The sequence below is a fragment of the Falco biarmicus genome, chromosome 2 (assembly GCF_023638135.1).
Source record: "Falco biarmicus isolate bFalBia1 chromosome 2, bFalBia1.pri, whole genome shotgun sequence".
Classification (NCBI taxonomy): domain Eukaryota; kingdom Metazoa; phylum Chordata; class Aves; order Falconiformes; family Falconidae; genus Falco; species Falco biarmicus.
In genome coordinates this window covers 76,024,159-76,037,783 of record NC_079289.1, presented here as the reverse complement: position 1 = coordinate 76,037,783, position 13,625 = coordinate 76,024,159, and the positions used below count along the sequence as shown (strand labels likewise).

The 13,625-nt window shown below is 46.0% G+C and overlaps 2 protein-coding genes across 5 annotated transcripts in view; one reads left to right on the top strand and one right to left on the bottom strand.

Moving 5' to 3' along the window:
- SMIM11 (small integral membrane protein 11) overlaps positions 1-13,625 on the bottom strand; it is a 35,868-nt gene that overhangs the window by 7,202 nt on the left and 15,041 nt on the right. Inside the window, exon 6 of one of the 4 annotated variants that reach the window (XM_056328363.1) lies at positions 1,071-1,310. The exons of 1 other annotated variant lie outside the window; for it this stretch is intronic. The gene's annotated coding sequence lies outside the window, so the exon portion shown is untranslated. Of the gene's footprint in view, positions 1-1,070; positions 1,311-3,195; positions 7,119-9,066; positions 13,617-13,625 lie in introns of those variants that run through there. 2 more of the 4 variants (XM_056328362.1, XM_056328364.1) reach the window with 2 other exon arrangements.
- On the top strand, positions 3,547-11,615 carry C2H21orf140 (chromosome 2 C21orf140 homolog). The gene is given in 5 exon segments (XM_056329094.1): positions 3,547-3,942; positions 10,024-10,075; positions 10,840-11,024; positions 11,026-11,571; positions 11,574-11,615. Coding segments are annotated over 5 exon segments (1,221 nt in total).

Sequence of the window (13,625 nt, the reverse complement as noted above, 5' to 3'; positions counted from 1 at the left end):
TAGAAATGGGATGAGTCCCATCACGGAAAAAAGGGCTGATTTTAACCTATGTATCTAATATGATGATGGGCGGAAAACTAGCAATACAGGTGTTTGAAGCCCGGAGGAGTGCTGCTGTGGTGTTCCAGTATCTTTCCAGTATTGTCTGTGTGTGGATGGGTGTGTGTGTTGGGGTGTGAGTGGGCACATACACGCAGACAAATGACACAGCCTTAAATGTATAGAGCCATCTGAAGCCTGTTTTCTCTCTTCTTGAGGCCTGGTGGGGCACAACAGCAGCCACCAATCTTTCCCCTGGTTGCCACCAAAGGCAGATCCTACCGTAGACTTCTTTCTCATTTTGGGGTGAATACTCATGTTCTGCCTTTCAGTGGCATCACACTTGCGCTTGGTCCCCACAGCCTGCCAGTTAAAAACCCCCAGTGTGCTGTGTGCCTGGCCTAAGGAGGATTAGGCAGCTGTTAACGGGCAATACTCTGCCCTTTCGGCTTATGTCATTTGCCGCAAGCCTTTCATTATTGTTTTCTGGGGATTTCTGGGTACGTCATGTTGTTTTTCTGTCGTGTTTTGTACGAGAGGGGAAAAATGTTAGAAAAGCAAAAAAAGAGGAGTGGCACATGGCTCAGCGATACTCACACTTGCAGGTATTTTAAGTGCCAGTCCAACATATAACTAGTTTCACTGCTCTAGAGCAGAAAATACTGTATTCCTTAGAAAGCAGTGTCCTAGGAACTGCATGTCAAAACACCGTGCTTTTGTATTTAATTTTAACCCAACAATTTGTACACATCCCTAAAGGACCAGCGCCACTCCAGTGGTGGCAGGAGCCAGGGAGCCCATGCCAAGAGACTCCAAAGGGCAGCATGTGGCTGCGGTTCCCAACTGGAGATCATCTTCCCGAACGTGAGAAGGACAGTCCATCTAGTCACTGTCCTGTCTCAAGGGGTCTGCAGAAGTGAGGTGACCCATGAAGCAAGACAATGAGTGCAGAAGAAAGCCCTTCAACAAAATGCAGGCAGCAGGAGGCACTGGAAGAAATAAATACAAACAAGAGCACTCAAAGCTTAGCCTTACTTTTATATGATAGCAAATGAATATAGTTGTGGCAACTGGGTACAAGATTTCTGCGGGTGGGCAGAGGGTAGGCTGTTTGGGGTCTCTTGCAGTGGGAGTGCAGAAAGTTAGGAAGTCTATCTATCAAGAAGAGTACGGATCACTGGTATATCTCTGAACTTTGGTCCTCTGTAACGTGTTGTAGCTCCTCATGGCATTAGTCACAAACCCCAGGACAGCCAGCATAGCAGAACAGGCTGGAGAGGCAGAGAAGGGAAATGTGGGTTTGGGGAACAACAGAGAAAATCTTGTTATCAGGAAGTCAACTTACTTTCAGTTAATCTTTTTCAGAATAAAACTTTCACCTAGTGTTCAGTCAGTTTTAGTGTTCAGCCAAGGTATAGATCACTTTCTTCACATTGTGCCCTCCGAATGGGTTACACTAAAGAGAGATTTCATTCTGCGGAGTATTGTGATCACTGATTTCTACTGCAGCCTAGAACATGTAGCCAGATTGGGCTGGGGCAGAGAGAAGAGGAATTTTGTAATCTACGGGGAGTTTACTTGTATCTGGTTTGGCATCTGGAAGGAATCTTGCCATTCTGTTTTTCTGTATAGACCAAAAAATCCTAGTTAGCTAAAAGCTATACCCTACCTGAACTGTGTGGTCCCACACACCCACTGTTGCTGCAATTCATTATATTCCACTGGTACATCTCCAGCTCCTGTGCTGCAGCTGTAAATCTCCACACGCCTCTGCGAATGGGTCCAACGTAAGCTCAGCACTCGGCTCACGCAGCCGCCCGTCGTAGTTATTGGGCTATTAATAGATTCCAGGCAGACCAGTCACAACTCAGCCAGCAGGGTAAACAGATTCATTAAAAGGTAATAGAAGGAGGAAACCTAACCAGGAATAGCTAACCTTAATCACCCAGGATGTTCAGGCAATTTCAGAGACCCAATGGGCACTTCAGTGGTCCAGTGATGGGCTCATCCTAGCTGGACCAGAGAGGAAATGCCTAACTTCCCTGAGTCAGGAGTAGTGAACATCCCAGTGTGAGGCATGAGGAGGGAAGATAAAACATCTCCTGCCACCAGTACCTGCAAGCAGGATGAGAAAGGGAAGGAGGCTGCGAGCCAGGGATGCTGGCTGCCCTGACCCGGGGTTCAGGCCACTATCTTTTCCAAGGGTAACCCTCATTTTAATACTACCAAATGCGTCTGGGGTGACTGGCAGGCAGAGCTGCTCTGAAGGAGCTTTCTCTAGTCTCTGTCAGATTTTTCAGAGCTTTTTATCCTGTTATTCATATCTAACTCTTTAAATGGTTTCTTGTATGAGACCTAAGGGAGTGGTCAAATCCTCAGGTATTGTGTATCACCAGAGCTCTTGTTGCAATACGTGGGGCTGCAGTCTCAGTTTGTACAGACCCTTTGCAACAGGAGAGCTACACAAGTTAATCAGTACTGGCTGAAAAGCAAGGAAAACTGCAACGAGGAAAGTGAATGACTTTAAATCAGCAAAAGTTGCATGTTTGGGATGAAATTCTTGGCTTCTATTTACAGCTGAGCAAGACCTCACGGGCAGTTTTCCACAAAGCTTTTCTAAGATTACCACACACTTCCCAGAGAAGGGGATTTCAGAGACCCAAAAATTATACATAGATTTGTATCAAAATTGGAAAATTGTCACTGGCAAAAGAAAAAGCTTATTTTTCAGATGTGGGATTGGGAGATGGAGTCAAAACTTTTTATCTTGAGATTTTTCAGAATGGAAGGATCTTGTGGTTTGCTTAGAGGCAATGATTTAAGTTTCTCTTGTGCTAAAAATTACTTTGAAAAAAGCTCATAAAAAAAAGACAACCTCAAGAAACATAAATTGGCAGAAAATAATTTCTCCCTCCATGTTTCCTTCTCAGCAAGATAACACACTTACATCAGTTTGTATTCATTTAGTTCCTTCCCACAGCTCTTTTTCAATTCAGCAGGTTTTACTGTGGATGATTTAGTGCGAACAGCCCTTCCACTCAGGAGCTAGGGCTATAATACCGGTATTGTTCTCCTGTCCCCTTAGCGGTGTTATTGTTTGAATTATACTGGTACCTAGGAACGAGTCATCCTTTTTCCATTGAGATAGTTGCTGGAATTGGCAGCGTTATTCCCGTGTCCTGATTTTGATGCTACGTCACCAGCAAAACAAAGTCAGCCTAAGGGAGTAGTACGTGCCCATGCGTGTACACACACATCTTTCAAGCAGAGAGCAACGGCTTTTGATTCTCCGAGTTCTTGTGCTAACTTGCTACCGACTTTCACCGTGGCTCTTTGCATGCAACACATGCGGCTAGAGGATGGCTGAGTGCAGTCAGCTACACAGCAGAGGAGAGGAAACAGTGTGAAGGACCTGAGCTAGACAATGTGAAAGGACAGGTGTGCATTAACCAGCTAAGTTGATTCTTTTGTTTTGCTTAGCTTTTGCAGCCGGAGTGGCAGCGCAAGATGGCTTTGAGCAACCACACGAACAGCAGTTTGGTCATGCCAAATTTACTCCACATGTTTGTGGGACAAAAGAAGACCCTTCGGTTCAATAATTTCAGCAACCCAGCCTTGGAGATGCAAGAGGAGATAATGGCCTCGTTTTATATCCTCATCATCGTTGGGTTTTTCGGCTTTCTACTCTTTGTCATGATGCTCAGCAATATTGTTTCCAGCAAGCCTGAAAACTACATTGACTATCTCTATTCTGGGAAGCTTAACCCTCACAGAAGCATTGTGGAGCTTCCAAGAAAGGAAAGCAAAGACACTTTCATTATTATCAACAGCACTGCCTTACTGGAGCTGCAAAGGCAGGATGGCAAAACCAATCCTGGGTCTGAGGTGCTGAGCACAGATGCAGTACTAAGGAATGTGTGAAATTGGTTTCTTTTTATTATAATTCTGTTGTGCATACGGAGCCTAAACAGGGATATTTTTCCTTCATGAAAGCAAGAAATGAGGAGCTGTGCCAGGACAGATGCAGACCGCTCTTGTGCAAGCTTCCCACGTGCAGCTGTGAAGGTACCCAAGTGCAGCCCATGTTCTTTCAGCCCCAGGCCTTTGGTGAAGACGCTGGAAATCAAATCCTTGCTGGCCTAGCTCTTTCATGGCTGTTTCATCCTATCATGTGCTTTCATGGCTTGCCTCTCGGGAGAACAGAAGGCCTTCCTTTGCATGCTGTTGCTTCAAGAAGGGCCAGTACGATTCCCGCTGGCGCACTGTTGGTGTGCCTGTTTGCTGTTGTTATTTATTCATTTATTTATGGGGGGCTCGGAGCTGCCAGTGAGCCCATTGGGTGTGCACTCTGCAAGCAGACACAGCGGCTGGAGCCTCTGCATCCACCCTCACTGCCATGTCAGACACCTGGAGGTGGAGGCAAGCTGACCCATGTCTGGCATTTCTGGAAGGAAGGTTATTCCAAGGGTCTGGAGGCACATGTCAGACTTGGACTTGTTTGCTCGCTTGGCAGGCTTGGTCTGCAGCGGGTTTTTGACAGTGGTCATGCATTTCTCAGCAGCTCTCTTCCTGCATGTCAGCCCTTTACCAAAGCCCAAGACAATAAGGAGGGCAAAGACATCTTGACGTCTCTCCAGGGTCCCTTCCAGCGCCCACCTGGACAATATCAAGGCTGACAAGCCACAGCTGTAGCCCTCAGGGTTGTGCCACCGTTGTGTCAATAACCCCCAACAAATTCGTTCAGTGTTTAGTGCTAACCCCCTCACTGTGAAATCCCATTGAGTCCTCATCCCCTGCTGCTTCTTCGGGTGGTACGCAGTAAGCAGAGGGCTGTCACGGTAGTTTTAGGGTGTCTTTTGCAGGCCACCAAGCCTCAGCAGACACAAGAAGAGCTTTGCCCACCACGTGGCTCAAGGGTGTTCAATCCATGTCCTGTGGAGCCTGGGCATACAGGGGTCCAGGATGGGCAGCTGTGGACAAGCAAACGCTGGCAGTGGGCTTCAGCTTGCTATATTTGGTCCACAAATTCATTGGAAAAAGCTCTGGAGTCTGCAAATCAAAATGATTGGAAACCAGTGATGCAGATACTCCAAGAATTTTAAGGCAAAAACCCTATGAAATCCTACAAAATTGTACGTCCGTGGGGTGGTTGTTGTGGTTCCCTTCAGCCTCCTTTATGTTGCTTTGTGTATTTGCTTTATGTTACTGATAGGAAAAAAGTTCTCAACAATTTTGTACCTAGGAAACATTATTTCCTGACTTTTCTTAAACAGTTTTTTGCTCTATCTGTAGCTTCACGTTTTCTTGCTGCAATTTCTTTCTCTCTTTTTTTTTAATGTATCTTTTTCTGGCATGATATAGTGTTATTGTTATGGGATTTTGACACTGCTGGTCCAAGTCAACTGCCTGGAAATGATTTACTTCATGTGGGCCATATCCTTAAAGGGAGTTTCCAGAGCCTGATCTGGTAAGACATGTTCCAAGGCTAATACTTCCAGCTGATAGCCAAGATGAAATCCACACCACCTTCTTGGCTTTCCCCACTTCTCTGAATTCCAGAGATTCAGCTTTCCAACACAGACGTCTCCTTTTTTGGACAGGTGCATATTCCCCAGACACCGTCTCCAGCAGAGGCCAATTAGGCAGTCAAGTTAGTTTTGGACCCCATTGCCTTTGGCTTCATGAACGTGTCTGGTTTATTAACTGCTCAGTTTGAGCCAGGATCCACTATTTATGCTCACTGCTCCTGACTGTACTCGGTAACCATGCTCCCATTGCTGCAGCTCAGCTATTCATATCTGAAAAATAAGAGGTGTTTTGAAGGTAGAAAAAACATTTACAGTTTCAGGTTTTTTTCCTTCTACCCAGTGTGGCTGTTTTCCAGAAGGCAGTGAGTATCGCTATCCGTTCAGAAGAAGGATCAATTTCTGCCCAGCGCCAGCACTGAGAGGAGACTTCAGCCTGACTTCTAGCAGTAGCAACAATTCCTCCTGCTCTGCAAACCCAGTTTATCATTTTTTCCAGTCATGCAACAGCACCAGGAAGCAGGGTCAAATCTCTCTTTCCATTGAGAGTGTCAGATACAGGTTTTAGACGTCCATCAGTCACATTAGTGTGCAGTGAAATTCCACCTCCCGCAGCAGCGGCTGCAGCTTTTTCTAACAGGCTGATGCAAGGGAAGCGCCAGGCTGGAGAGTGAACCCCACAGCTGCGGGAAGTGCTCTCTGCCTCCTTGCAAACTGAGCTGCTGGAAACCAATTCACTGCTGATGTATGACAGAAGTCTACTGATATCGCCTTCGGTGTCCCCTTGGGGATGAGCCCATTCCTGCTCACAGCCTGACAGGTAATCAGCTTTTGTGGGCAGTCTGTGGTGGGGGCGAGGGGAGCCCTCCCTCTCCCTGTGCTCACCGTGCAGCAGGGGCTCTACACCCTGTATCGAGAGCCAAACCCAGACCTCGACCGCTCAAGTAACAGACGTAATGGCTCTGTCCCCTTCCCAGACCCAGGCACACCCATCAGCTCTATGCCACCTCGACCTTGAAGCTTTTCCTTTTGTTTTACCTTCCCCACCTCAGCAAGACGTATATATGTGTACATACAGTTTCAACCACATCCGATAAAAAGCTTCAGCTCCTAAGGATACTCTGTTCCTACAGAGTCCAGGAATAGATGGCCAAGTATTTCCACCTGTAATAGTGGCCGTGCTTAGGCAGAAGCCATGGTGCGATGCCACCAAGAGGAAGGCTGATAAGCTCAACCTTGGCAGCGTCCCTAATGCTGGAACCCAAATTTCATCAGTTTTCACAAGGTGTCTCGCCAGTCTTTGCGGGAAACTGCCAACAGTTGTACTAGCTCTGTTCTGAGAAGTTTAGGGCTTGCTTTTTATTTATTTTCTGAACTTTCCAACTTTTTCTGTTTCCATCCTGAGGCCATTTTTGATTTTGGCAAGTGCTTCTCTTACTGGTTCCATCACAGATCGAGAGTTAAAATTACACACTTTTGGGGAGCCTTGTCTGACACCAGAAATACTACTTTGGCATGGGACTTCAGTTAGTGTTCAGGACTTCCATCAGGCAACTAGGAGGGAAAATAGATATCTTAATTGGGTACGGTATTTGTTAGAAAAGGAATCCTATTTTTTGTCACTCCATGTATGACTGGAAGAGAACCAAATTCCCTATAGAATAATGTTCTGAAGTGTTGGTTTTGGAAAAACAAAATTCAAACTTACAAAACATTTAGATTAAAAAAAGAAGTTAAATTTCAAAATTAGCAACTTAATTTTGGCTGCTACATGTAATATAATACAGCAGTAGAAACATCCACTGTTTGCCTAACATCATGACTACTGTTTATGTGTATTTCATTATGTTCTGTATTTCATTATGTTTTTATTTGGCATTTTAAAATAAAGGGTTTGTGATGATTTTTACCTTGCCTATAGAATGTGCTGACTGGTAACCTAATAACATAATTATTACTGAAGTGGGTAATCGGTATGTAATTGATAATTGGTATCCTAATTATCATTAATAGGGACTTTGTTCATGGGTAATTGGTAAATTTGTTATTTAGCTAGGTGGTACAATGGAATTCAGTGAAGCACCAAAAAAGTGCTTTTGGGGGGGGGGGGAGCGTGCCAGGTATGGTGTGTCACTGCTCAGCCCTCACATGTGTGCCCAGGCAGTGATGGAGGAGCTGGCAGCAGACAGGGCCAGGCCTCCCACCTCCTTCCTAGGGGGAGCAGGAGGTGGCTGAGCCTGGGCATCCCTGTGAAATACTTCACATGCTACTGAGCCCACCCTCCCACACCGGCAGACACCCAGGATGCAGGTACCCCACGGCCGGTGCCCTGGGCATGGGGTGCTGGGTGCATGCTGCATGTGCTGGGGGTGGTGGAGGAAGAGGGGTGGCCCCAGTGCTGATGCCCAAACCCCAACCTTCAGGGCACTGCCTTACTGCCGGAGGCAGGTCTTGCTGGTAGGGCAGCAGGGTGAGAGCAGAAGACTCCGGTGCAGTGGCTGAAGGATAAGAGAGCTTTTCCCAAATCCCAAATGCACTTGTGGGGCAGGGGCTATGCCCAGAGATTTTGCATTGTGTGGCCTTGCTAGGGAATGTCAGAAGTCTAAAATTACAGAAGAAGGAAAGGTCCCTACCCCAAGTCCTCACTGGCTATGTAGACATAAGGTGGAAGGGAAAAGAGGCAACAAGTAACACAGCAAACTAAAGGTAGCAGAGGAAACAAAATACTTATTTTTGTGTCTCAGAACAGCACTTTATGTCTGCTGCCCAAGTTTTTTAAATTGAGTCGCTGGGACCATGAATAATTGTTTTTAAAGCAGGTTATCAGGTGGTTTTATGTCACAGATCTATGAATGGAACATAGGAGGATCCACTCATATGGTTTCTCTGACAAGGACATGAAAGCAGTCCACCCCTCCCATCTCACTACATATCAGCTGCTTTATAACTGGTATTTTCATAAGCACTTAGGCTCAGATAAATTCATGGGGGTTGAAGAAGCCAGGGCCAGCCAGAGACGCAGGCACATTGACGCCACCTGACAGCATAAGAGCATCACCCTGTCCTTCTGAGACAGCATCACAATACAGCAACAGACCTTGCCTGTGCCTTAAGGCCTTGCAAGTGGAAAGACTGGTTTGCACCTCCTTCATCCACCTTGCTAAGCCCCTTCATGGGCACATGAAAGCACAGACAAGCGCTCAGCCTGCAGCAGCAGGCTTTCTTCATCATTCGGTATTTGCCTTGATGCTGCAAAACCGCAAAAGCCTGGAGTGATACAGAGTTGGTTTCAGGACGGTTCACTATAGGGGGCTCAAACTGAGGAGCATCAAGCCTAATTTTCCTGGGCAGTCCCTGCGGTACCTACACGCGTGGTCCAGTTCAGAAGAGGACTGTGTTTTTGAACAGGGTTCAAAGGGACCTCAGACCCTGACCAGGCCTTTAAACACATGCACTTTTCAAAACTAATAAGCACCCAATAACTCCAGTAGGACTACTCATGTCAGGTTATGCTCCTGGCATACATTTATTAAGGACAAAAGCTAACACTAGAAGAGAAAGGTGTATCGCAGTGTGAAATGCCAACAGAGATGAATCAATATTATGTAATTTCATATGAATACGTACTGCATATTTAAGGATTTTTCTTGATATGTGCAGTCTGAATCTCCCACCATTTTGCACCTGGATAACGAACTATATGGGCTTCTTTCTGGGGGTATACCCTTTCTATATCAAAATTTCAGACTTCTGCTCTCCATGTGATGCTACTAACATGATGTGCCCCGTCACTTATTTGCCTTAGCCTTGCTAAGGCGAGCATTCAGACAGCTGAGTTAGACCCCACTGGCCATATTCATCTTCAGACATTTTTTGGCTTCAGAGTTTCCCACTCTGTTAGGGGGAAAGAAACCTCTTCCAGAGGGGATGACATGGACTGTGGGGGGGTCTCAGATTCAGAGGTGGGCAAGGAAATGCATGCTGTAATCAAAGACTGACATGTTTGTGCTGTTCAGCCCAACTGATACTGCTGTCAGTGTTCACTCCCAGCCTTGGAGGTACAGCTAAGTGTGAGCAGTTTTACAGTCTTGCTCTGACAAGCTTGCTCCTGCGGTAAAATTCTGTGTGCGCATTTGCAGTGAGGAGGAGGGACAGGTAAGAAACCAGATAAGTCAAAATAGTTTTCACTGCTTCTGCTCCACAACCTTGCCCAGCCAAACACTTGCTGCCCTCAGTGCGTGCACACACCCACACCCCTTCCCCTGAATGTTCCCTTCTCCCAGGGCAGCCGCAGCCCTCACTTGGCCATGTGCTCCTGTGCCCCTGTTTGATTTGCCGTGGCAGCAGGATGGTACCTGTCCAGCCTTCTGCTCTGACCTTCACTTCAGCCTGTGTGTTCACATAACAGCACACGAGAAATTTTCCTTTCTCCCCCTAATGGTGTTGCTCACCCTTGTAGAGTGTAATGGTGCTGGTGTCAGGCTCAATGCGGGTGCCTCAGCGGTTCGTCGGTACAGCCAGCACAAAATAGAGAAGTGACTGCACAAAGCAGGAACTTATGAGGTCTCTAGAAACCAAATCATTCCTAAAAATAATTCACCCTGAAGCGATGTCTGAGGTATCACTCACTTCTTCCCTCTCTAAGGCCTGAAGCTGGGCAGGCTGAGCATGGTGGACCTTGCACAGGCTGCTGTGCTGTTAGGCACCAGGCAGCACCTCGCAATGCTGCTGGGACTGAACCTGCCCATCAGGAGGCTCATGTGGGGGTCCAGAGGTCCTCCTGCCCCCCATAACAAGACACCCAGGGTTCAGTCCCCTCCTCCACCTGTCAGAATTTTAAGGCTGCATCTTCCATGAGGCCGCATGCTTGCCAAGGAGGGAGGGAATGGTTCCTACCACTGGTCTCAATGCTCTGGTGTGGCTCACTCTCCGTGCTGACTCTGAGCAGCTCCTTCATCCGCATCTCCATCCCTCTGGGCTCCTTTTGGCAGTGCGTGACTGGCCCACACACGTACACAGGGCCCAAGCACCCACCCAGTGCTGTGAGAGGAGGAACCACAATGTTCAAGACGAGCAAGGTCCTGATGCCAGAAGCTGCTAGCTGCACAGCTGCAGCGTACCCAGCCTGATGGGGCTATTGCTTTCCAAGGTGCCTTCTGATCAGCCACCTGGAAGCTCCTGCTGGTGCTGATGCTGGTTGGGTGTGACACTGCAGAGTAATGCCAGGGCAACGGGCACATTGCAAGCTCTGTGAACATCCTTCATGAGCCTTGAGACAGCAACATACAGCACTTCGCAAATCTGCTCCTCAGGCACATAATTCACAGGGTTTGCTTTGATGCTATTTCAAAAAGGCAGTGCCTGCTGTATTTGAGAGCTTTGAGGACACTGCAGCTCAATGGTTTCAGGACTGTTTTTTTAGGGGAAGCAGATATTCCAGAAAGTCTTATAACAGGAGAAAAAAATAGCTGAGGAGGCCAGCCTGTGCTGGTCAGTATGGACACTTGTTCACACTGGCAGTTGCCAAGTGTGGGTGCCCTGCCTCCGGTAAAAACTTTTATTAAGAGATGAGCTGCCCGTCCACCAGCAGAATGGTATCTTTCAGGAGTTGTGTGAATCTCTGACCACGTCCTGTGGGAAGTGTGTAATTGTGACAAGGGATAAAAGGCAGCTGATGTGTGTGTGGGCAAAAGAAGACAAGGAGCTGGAGACAGGAACTCTGCTGCCAGTCCCACAAGTGGTCTACGTGGGCAGCATTGAGTGTCACCCTGAAGTTGCTAGAGCCCATGGCCATAAGCTTCTGGTTGTGTCTTCATCTTACAACTATCTCTATCCCATGAATGTCACCTGGTCTTCTTTGAAATGGTTTATTATAAAAAACAGGAAGGACTTTGCCCTGAGGTCTGTTCAGAGGACCCACTCCTTTAGGTGTATCCTATTCAGTGACTTGATCGTTAAAGGAATAGAGAAGATGACCCCAAACAAATGGAAGGTAGCGATTAAAACTGAGTGAAGAGATGGGAGAACTACTATCTTGACACACTTTCTTAAACAGTTCTTCCTGCAGTCAGGCTTCAGATGTGTTTTGGTTGGTGTTGAATGAATTACCCTGCTGCAGTCCTGCTGAGCCATTTCTTTCAAAGGGTATAAACCTAAAACCCCATGTCAACAGCGCTTATAAAAGAGAGAATTCTAAATCCAAATCTAAATACATTTTAGTGTATTTAGTGTAGATTAAGTGTATTCCATTAGTAGGTTGATATGCATTATGCTTGCCCTGGGAAAGGACAATTAATTTGCCTTTTCACAAAAATGGACCAAAGCATGCCTAAGATCCAGTTCAGCCACCTTTCTGCACATATTCCTCTGTTACGGGAGTTGTAAGACCATGCCTCAGATGTAAATGTTCTTAATTTCAAGAAAGACTGGGCTGCAAAATGAATTTGGTAGGTCAACCCTGTCTTTAACCCCAATGGGAGATCTGCCTCTGAGCAAGTAATATGCTGGACCATGACTGACACTAGAATTCATGACCTAAAGAATATTCAGATTTTCTGAAAAAGATTCAGACCTCTGAATAATTTAATGCAGCTTTCCCATCAGCTCAGCAGTTCACTACACCGAGTACCTTGCTTCCAAAGTGGTCTGCGATAAACATTTCTGTGACAGGTAAAAGAAATCTTTCTAAAAGGGAAGTTCCTTTCTGAAGCCTAACAATTAGTAGTTGGTTCAGGCTTTAGCATGAAGAGTTCAGTTTCTCAGGATAAAATATGGCACTCATCATTGGAGATTTTCTTTATCCATGACATTGATTACTGCGATATAATGATTTCTCACATAATTGCATTCAAAAGATTATTTATGAGTGATGCAAAGTAGTATTTTTTAACAGCAGTTTTTTTCAAGTTCATTGAACACTTTCTTGGTGTTTTTTTTTTTTTTGAAAGTGGCTCCCAATTTACATTCCCTGTGTTATTCATTACTGGGTATGTGTTTATTGTGTACTTCTAAGAGAACTAAGACCATAAAAACATGAAAGAAGTAAGTTATGAGATGATTCACAGGTTCACTAAAACATTTCCATACACTGAGACAAATCTGTGCAGTTTTTCTCCTGTGTGTGGAAACCAACTAGATGAGCATTGTAATTTGGTGTGGCAGAGAGATATCTAAAAAAGGGAGTCTCATCTACCTTCAGAAGAATCCTCACATAGAATTCTCTGGAGCTGAGATGTGAATATACAGAGAAAAATAACCATCTTTTATCAGTTTCATATTCATCAGTGAAAGCATCTGCTCTTTTTTTGACAAATATGGATGTAGCAGAGAATGGAAAATTAGGTGCTTCAAATGCAAGGAGGAAAGAGGGGGCAGGGAGGAAAGGGAGAGACTGGAGAGGGGCTATTGTCCTAGTATCATGGCCCCGAATGTAATTTCACATTGGCTTGAAGCAGCAATTGCTCCACTAAATATCAAAGAATATGAAGTGGTGTGCAATCAGCGTAAGGAAAGAAATAGTTCTGGTGCTGCTTTACCACAAGGATAGGCAGTAATTGCACAGTAGCCTGGTTTTCTTAAGAAACAAATGATGCACACCTCATAACCCCAATGCCTGTTTATCTTCACCCAGCGACGCTGGACTACACTACTGGGGAGAAGTAACAGTGCACCACAGTCAAATGAGCATGAACCCGATGACTTCATTGCTGCATTCTGAATTCACAATAAAGAAGAACAAGACCAGACCTAAACAGAGCAGAGTCCTGGACTGCTGCCTCACTGCAGCTCAGCCTTATTGGTCGCTGCTGCCATGGCTTATGCAGCTGCAGGTTTAGGGCCACATTGCAATACTTCTTCATTGGTAGGGTGTGTCTTCTGCCATCCCTAATCTGCAATGGAGTCCATGGGACCAGGTACAGAATCACCTGCTTTCCATCCATTTTAGCAATGAGGAAGTCTCAAGAGGAAGTAATTTGTGTCACAGGGATTTGTCAGTCTTTCCTGTCTTGTATCCTTTGGTAAAACAAGGGTGAAGCCTTTGGGAAGGGTTTCCTGGAAACA